Raw genomic sequence first — 8,388 nt, 5'->3', positions numbered from 1 at the left:
CAGAGCTAACTGCAGAAACAAATGACCTGCATTTACTTTGACAGTCTGTTATGTTACTAACACTGAAGCGCATTCACACAGTCAGTTTTTTGTCGATCTTAACAGGCTTACATTTGAGATTGTATTCAGAGCTACACTCAAAACATTCGAGGCTTAAGACCTGGCAAAAATGACCTGGCTACACCATTGGTCCCGGCAGGAAATACCTTTTAACTTGTGCACTCAGTGTATGATGGTCACAGAAATGCATAACCAGAGTCCTGCCAGTACCCTCGACGTGCGTGAAGTTGTGAGGGCCCGATCAATGCTGCTTGCAGCTTTAATCACTAATTATTGCTTCATGTTGAAAACACATTTTAGATATAACACCACTAATTTTTACAAGAAAGGATAAATATAGTCTGCAAATTATGTTCTTTTCATTAAGTTGTACTTTACATTTCAGTACAGCATCGGTATTCATTAACAAAGATGCTCCGTTACATACATGTGAATGCATTCTCAATTTTTTTTAATTTTGTTTTTGAATATAAGCAATAATTCTTGAGGGAGGTGCTGTCCTCTCCATCACTTTGTTTCCCCGACTGTAGCTGAATAGTATATTTTAAGAGACACACACACACGCACACACTTCATTCTTTAAATTCGATGAGGAACATTTTTATCATCTGAAGGATCAGGGCTACTGGAGTCGTACCGGCAGCGGCCACCTGGGTGGGTGCAGGGGCAGCAGGTTTAGAGGAAGACTGAGGAGGAGGAGGTGCACAGTGTTCTGCTACTACGTCTCCTGCAAATGATCAGATATCAGTGGAGAAACAGTAAGTTATACACTGGCATATTACAAACAGTGTCAACAATCACAGACATCCCTTAAATGGTCCAAAATTAAAAATCATTCTAGTTATATGGTGCGAAGTCTTCCAACGTTCAGTATTTTCCCATGGGGGTTGATGGTGTTTTACAGACATTCATTACACTGAAGAAGCTCAATTTCAGTGCCATTATGTATGGCAGGAAGCTGCAGGATAGAACTATGGGTTCTATAATAAAACGTATTTTGTCTTATCTGTATTCCGTACAAGTTTGAGGCTTGTAGTGATGATCAGCAGTGATGTCTAAAGAACTTTGAAGGCAGGCTGTAATCTAGACATGGCTTTGGTTGGAAAAGAGCCATGTGCATACAAATGGATACCATAAACCTGTGTTCTACCAGACACATATGCACAAACCCAGTTGGAACATTATCTTCCAAATTTGAGAATAAGTACTTTGTTTTGTTAATCTGTGATCAACGATATCAAACGCCTTGGAAAAGTCAATAAATAATTCGTTAGACAGCTCGTGCATCAGGGCACCTGAGGGGGAACCGAGAGGACATTGGTGAGGAGAGAAAGGAGAGAAAGGACAGGATGTAGGACAACGAGGACAGGACATAGGACAGGATGTAGGACAACAAGGACAGGATGTAGGACAGGATGTAGGACAACAAGGACAGGATGTAGAACAGGATGTAGGACGAGGACAGGATGTAGAACAGGATGTAGGAATAAATCCAAATCTTTACTTCCATGTCTGCTTCTGTCAGTTATCCAGAGCCTCAGCCGGCCGACCACTCCTCTGAAGAGCCCTTTGGTCGCAGCGAGGAGGAGCGTGCCCCAAGCTCAGGGGGCCAAAGGTCACCAGGGGTCCCCATCCGAGCCTATACGCCCAGCCCTCCACCACCACCGACCCAGGTCAAGGAGAAAGCCCAAACGCCCAAGCTGTTCACCCCATTCAAGCTCAGCTTCACTGTAAGAACATGTCTTACGCAATGTGTCGTCTTAAGTAGCTTCATTACTTAATGTCCTGTCTTCATCAGAAATGGTAGAATTCCACTTTCATTCAGTTTTTGTGAATGTGCGTGTCTTCTTCTTCCCAGCCCTCCCAGTCCTCCCAGCCAGGAGGCCCTAACATGAACCTGTCCGACCTGCCGACCTTCACTCCCAGCGTCTTCCCCCCCAGCGCCTTCAACTATGAGCGACCGCGACATTTCATCCAATCGCAGCCGGCCTTTCAGGCCCCCAGCTACGACAGCGTTCTGAAGGAGTCCCAGGAGAACCAGAACCACTCCCAGCAGAACCTTGGCCAGTCCCAAAGCAGTTTGAACGTCACAGAGACACAGAGTCAAGCTAAAATGACGTCCACGCAAAGTCAGTCTTTCTCTCAGACTCGGTCAGTGTCCAAGTCCTTGTCACAGACCCAGGCGCAGTTTCAGTCCCTAAGCCTCAGTCAGAGCCAGACCCAGTCTGTTGCCCAGGACCAGACCCAGATCCAGGCCCAGGCCCAGGCCCAGGCCCAGGTCCAGAGCCAGAGCCAGACCCACGCCAACGGCATGGGCAAGTCCTCCCCCTCCTCTTCAAGTCTCAGCTCTCCCATTTCCACCCCGGCCTCCTCCTCTGCGCCTCCTCAGTCCTTCACTGCCCCCATGCTGAGTCCCTCTGCCCCCATCATCCCGGCCTCCTCAGCCTCTCTCCCCCGCACCACCGTGCGCTCCACCATCACCCTCACCCCCAGCATCCCCAGTGCCACCGGCCTCGGCAGCGCCACCCTGCCGGCCAATCAGGACTCCATGTCGGCGCCCGCTGCCTACCTCTGCTCGGTGCTGCCCTCCCCGTCCGCCTTCTCCCCTTTTTCCTCCTCCAAGCTGTCTCCCAACTCCAACCATCCCCACCTCTCCCTCTCCCCCTCCCCCTCCCGTTTCCCACCCGCGCCCTGCAGCCCTCTCCTCCCCTTGGGGGCCCAGCAGCCTCTCCCAGTGTCACCGTCCCTCCCTTGCTCCCCTCGCTCCCCTCGCTCCCCTCTCTCCCCTCTCTCCCCATTCTCCCCTCTCTCCCCCTCCTCCTCTCTGCAACAGCCCACCTCTCCCAACGGTCAGAGCAGAGTACCTCCTGCTGTGGTCTCCTTGCCCGCCAGCTACAAGGCGGCGCCAAGCATGTGAGTCTATACGGCAATTTGGCATCCACAATTTAAAACAAATCTGGGGAGTCTCTCCAGTTATGTGTCAGTGGGACATTTGGGGCTTTTTTAAAGTTTTTTTATTTTATTTTTGATTATAAAATAAACTCAGACTGTTAATGGCAAATATATGCATCAAAATCAATGTTGTTGCTCACTGACATATCTCACACTGTGAGAAACATTTCCTCTAGTATTTAGTGTACAGAAAATAATTACATGTGTTATTCATAATAAAACAGCAGTGGTGTTATTTGACGGAATCAGTTATATAAAAGCAAGAAGCAAGCGTGGCCATCAGTTTTTTGCAATCTCTGTATTAAATGCATTTAGTAGCAAAAGTCCACCCAGATGTTCACGCTTTCTTTCATCAACCGGTACAGCTCATTGCAGGTTTATACTGGGCAGCTACGGACAAGGGCTTATTTCCAGAAGGGCTGGATACAAGTCTGTATCTTTACTTCCTTATTTTGATCTATCTAACTTCTGTTTCTCCCTCCTTTGTCTCTCTCCACCCTCAGCCTTCCCAAACCCATTCTGAAGAAGTCTGTAGCTCCTCGGCCATCTTCCTCTCGCTCCACAGACGAAGACATCCAAGGCTCCAAAGACGCCCTCATCCAGGATCTGGAGAAGAAGCTGCGCTCAAAGGAGGCCAGGAGGAGAAACAGCCAGGTGTGTGTGTGTGTGTGTCCTGCAGACTGTTTTGGAAGGGCAAGAATAAACACTAACATTCCTCCCACCAACACACACACGAGCAGTGTGTGCCTTTGTAATGTAAAAAAAGACATAGTTCAAATAGTTTACCAAAACAAACTACAGCACGCAATGTATGTGTGAGAAAGATGACAGTTTAACAGAATCCAGCTTGATTTTCAAACAGAAACTGTCCTACGAGGAGCGCATGGCTCGCAGGCTGCTGGGTCCAGACAACGCCAACGACATGTTGGACCAGGACAGTCTGTCAGACTCCCAACCCGACCAGGTACGACCACAGCCGTCTTCTCCTAGTGAGTGGACTTCATGATCACAGCGCGTTGTACTGATGTGTGTTGCAGCGCCGACTGTGCTGCACTTATGTTGGCTCTGGTCCAAAGCCCATTAGCTTTCACTTAGCTGTTAAGTAAAGACCACACATTATTACACTCACTTGGGTTTGAATGGCTGCACAGGGAGCCCGCCTCCCTCTCAGGGCCTCCCGATGGCTCTCTGGTCATTTTGAGTCTGTGTGTGTGTGTGCAGGATTGTGTCGCTCACAGGGCTTTGCACCATCTATTCTCTGTCTTGCACACACACAACACAAACACACAATAACATGCATGTACACACACACACACACACACACACACACACACACACACACAGATTTGTCAGCTGCTCTGCTATTTCTTGCCTGCTTTCTGAGAAGGAGCCCCTTTCACTGGTGACAACAGGACTATTGTGTCAGAACACACACACACACACACACACACACACACATTTTGCCAGACTAGAATCGTTTGCTTTTCATAGTTCAAAGCTGTGAGTACCTCTGCTTATATGAGTGTGTTTTCTGTTGCAGCCAGATTCACCAGAAGGAAGACACACAGGTGGACTCTGGTAAATAAATATAACTTGTGTATAAATGTTGCTCATAACATTTGACTCCAATCCAGCACTATTTATTCATCCATCTGTAAAAAAAAGAAGTGCATTATGCACTATGTTAGTCATTTGTCCAGCTCATGAGTATTGACGCTTGTGAGTGTGCTCTGTACAGTCATGTATGATACTTTGCAGCTTACATCACAGCAACAAGTTTTACTTTTAATACTGTATTCTTACCTCATCGCCACCTTGTGTTGTGCTATGAATATTACTAGTTGTCTGTCAGGAGGGATATAAACTGTCAAAGGACAGAGACAGCTCTCACACACAGGCAACCTGTTCCCTCACTGGTTGTCACTGAGAGCGAGGTGAGGTTGGTTAGATGTTCTCCCTCTCCCTGCAGGGGGAGGCGCCACACGGGGACAGATGAGAGGGGAAACGAGGGCTCAGCTATCCAGGAGAAATGTTACGCTCCTCGCTTCATGCTGATCCCTGCAGACCTCACGGTAGAGGAGGGGCGCTTCTGTAGGATCGACTTCAAGGTGAACACTCAAGCCTGTATCATAACAAGCTCATATTAGCATCACTAATACCTGAAAGAACCAATGCAAATTATGGTGCGGTCGTGTTCTCAATCCAGGTCGGAGGCCTCCCCACACCAGACGTGTGCTGGTACCTGGACGGTAAAGCCATCCGTCCAGACGACTTCCATAAGATGTTGGTGTGTGAAAAAGGGATGCACTCGTTCCTCATAGAGATCGTCACAGTGCACCACGCCGGCGTCTATGAGTGTGTGGCCAGGAACCGAGCAGGGGAGAGCAAATTTACCTTGAGGCTGGATGTGTTAGGTAAAAAGTGTCTCTATTTAGGCTGGAACTGCTGTTTTTCTTTCATAGAATTTCATCATCAAAGTGTAACTTAGTAATGAGCGGGATGAGTTACTAATCTATGCCAGCTGTGCTTTGAGAGACTTGAACCCCTGTGTCTGCTACTAGCCGGTGTAAACATAGCGGAGCAGCTAAAGAGGCAGATATCTCCCTGGGTAGAGACCAAAAGAGAGTGGATGTTAGACCTGCATTCATCAGATCAGAACTCCAAATGAACGTTGCTCCATGTGTAAATAAGCAACTGTTCCAATATCGACATAAAAAGATAACGTTAGTGTTCACAATTTGTTTCTGCTGCCTCCCCATTTCTCATATTATTGTTTATTTGTGCTTTTGTTGTCTGCATGCTCAGCCTGCATCAGGCCACTGTATCCACCACGTGCTACTACCTCTTTGTGTATCCACAGTCTGTATCAGGACGGTTCAGGCCGCCAGTGCTTGCTGCTGGAGAGGCTGATGAAGTCCGATGCCGGTTGGTACACTCTATCCGCCATCAATGAAGCCGGCATGTCCACATGCAACGCCAGGCTGGATGTCGGCAGTAAGTCAAGCGTGTGTGTTATCCGGTTACCATGGTAGCGCAGGAAAGTAGAATCAGACAGCATATGGAGGACGCTCCACGCTCCAGTGAATCCAGCGCCGCAGCCTGCAAACCAATGTTGTGTCATGTGATCGAGTGGAAACCTGATGAACGCACGGAGCTTTCCTCAAGAATACTGCAGCATCCACTGATGAGAGAGCTCACCGGAGGAAAGTACACCACAGCTATCAGGTGTCTGCTCGATCACATGACACGCCAGCTGCTGTGTGGACAGGGAGCGGAGTGAGAGGACACACAAACTACCTGAGCTGGACTGTGCGCCTCAGCAAGCAGACCACCACATCTGAACCAGGACTTCATCCAGTTACTCCCGTCTTTAACGGGATCACTAAGGACTTGTAGTTGGTGTAATAACTTCCCTCAAGCACCTGCAGAGTCAAAATGAGTGAAAACAAATGGCACTTTATTGTTTGGATGTATAAGTACAGGTGATATAGACAAAATATGATGGTGAAGTCATTGTGATCAGCTCAAGAAGCTGGACACATCTGATACGTTTCCTTTTATAACAGCTGTCTGCACAGCCACACACAGCAGTAATTGAGCAGAAGGAACGCCACAAACGATCCTTTCATCTCTTTCTATTTGGTGAATATTTGCAGGAAGAAAAGCTGACTGAGCTCATTTTAATGTTAACGTGCCTGTTGTGGTTTGTGTCATTGACATTAGAAGTCTTAGTTAATTGTGTAGATGACTTGCAGTGACAGCCATACAGTAGAACTATGAAGCATGACTCTCCAGAGGACTTCACTGCTCTCTGTGTGGAGGCCGTGGAGCTCTAGCGGGTGCTGGTTCCATATGTGGCTATCCCGGGCTGTGGGGAGCCGGGCAGAAGAGCTATTTTCAGACAGCTGGCATGAATGGAATGATGAGCCAGTGTTCCACCAGTAGGAGCAGTCGCTGCCGTGGGTGACACCAGTGGTGTTATTCCTTATTATTAATATAAATATAATATCAAAGGATTTGTCCCCCCATTACAGCTTCACTCTCCAGCATCTTATGTACTTATAACATCAGAAAGCCAGTTGTATATTGTTTCTTACAGATAAGTAATCTCCTAGATTTAAAACTTTAGATTTGCACCTCAAGTTTTCAATTGGTTCTGAATGTAAAATAATATTAGGCTTTGCGTTTAAATGACATTGCAAACAGGTCATACTGGGATAAAATGATAATATTGTTGTTAATAACTTCACGTTTCAAAGTGTTTGCTGTCAGAGATGTGTCCATGTGTCATTGATGAATAATTTATAGAATAATAAAACACATTTGAACTGACCCCCCCACTCTTCTCGGGCCCTGCAGCTCGCGCAGCCATGAAGACGGCGCCCCCCCCCGGCTCCAAGACGTTGAAGCTGCTGTCCTCTCTGAGCCACGTGCCCGCCCCGACCGCGGAGAGCCCCGCCCGGCACACCGCCCCTCTGTATGAGAGTGAGGAGAGGTAGACCCCCCCCCCCCCCCCACCTCAACCCAGTCACATCCTCAGATAACGGGGGCACATCTCACAAAGCTCACATAAAGCTGCATCTGCTGTCATCTGGAGGGCAGGTTTGGTACTAATCATGCTTTGGTTCAGATCGCAGCAGACCAGGACGCAGACCACTTGTGAGGCCAAAGGTCAGGTTCCCAACACTGTGGCTCTGTTATTGTACTATAAACATTAGTTTTATTTAACGTTTCTTTCTCATTTAAAGGGAAACCCTTCAACATCCACTACAATATGGTATTTGTTCTTTTTTTTTGTTATAAAAAGTTTGATTTTGCACCATGTTGACCCCCTCCCTAACTCTTTACTACCCCCCCTAACTCTTTACTACCCCCCCTAACTCTTTACTACCCCCTCCCTAACTCTTTACTACCCCCTCCCTAACTCTTTACTACCCCCCCCCTAACTCTTTACTAACCCCCCCTCCCTAACTCTTTACTAACCCCCCCTCCCTAACTCTTTACTACCCCCCCTAACTCTTTACTACCCCCCCTAACTCTTTACTAACCCCCCCCCCTAACTCTTTACTACCCCCTCCCTAACTCTTTACTACCCCCCCCTAACTCTTTACTACCCCCCTCCCTAACTCTTTACTAACCCCCCCCCTAACTCTTTACTACCCCCTCCCTAACTCTTTACTACCCCCCCCTAACTCTTTACTACCCCCCCTAACTCTTTACTACCCCCCTCCCTAACTCTTTACTACCCCCCCCCTCCCTAACTCTTTACTACCCCCTCCCTAACTCTTTACTACCCCCCCCCTAACTCTTTACTACCCCCCCTAACTCTTTACTAACCCCCCCTCCCTAACTCTTTACTACCCCCCCTAACTCTTT

The 8,388-nt window shown here is 47.9% G+C and overlaps 1 protein-coding gene across 1 annotated transcript; it reads left to right on the top strand.

The window, feature by feature from the left end:
* Window positions 1–1,568: 1,568 nt before the first annotated feature.
* LOC306705555 (uncharacterized protein) lies at window positions 1,569–7,398 on the top strand (the record flags this gene model as incomplete). Its single annotated transcript, XM_079172334.1, has 9 exons — window positions 1,569–1,790; window positions 1,937–2,973; window positions 3,516–3,666; window positions 3,875–3,976; window positions 4,553–4,590; window positions 4,982–5,120; window positions 5,219–5,426; window positions 5,873–6,006; window positions 7,372–7,398. The coding sequence occupies 8 exons, from the start codon at window positions 1,569–1,571 to the stop codon at window positions 5,920–5,922; spliced, it is 1,947 nt and encodes a 648-aa protein (XP_079028460.1). The 3' UTR covers window positions 5,923–6,006; window positions 7,372–7,398.
* Window positions 7,399–8,388: the final 990 nt, after the last annotated feature.

This window comes from Pholis gunnellus (assembly GCF_910591455.1).
Source record: "Pholis gunnellus genome assembly, chromosome: 13".
NCBI lineage: Eukaryota > Metazoa > Chordata > Actinopteri > Perciformes > Pholidae > Pholis > Pholis gunnellus.
Note: the sequence above shows the minus strand (reverse complement) of the source record. Positions and strands in the feature narration are given on the sequence as shown.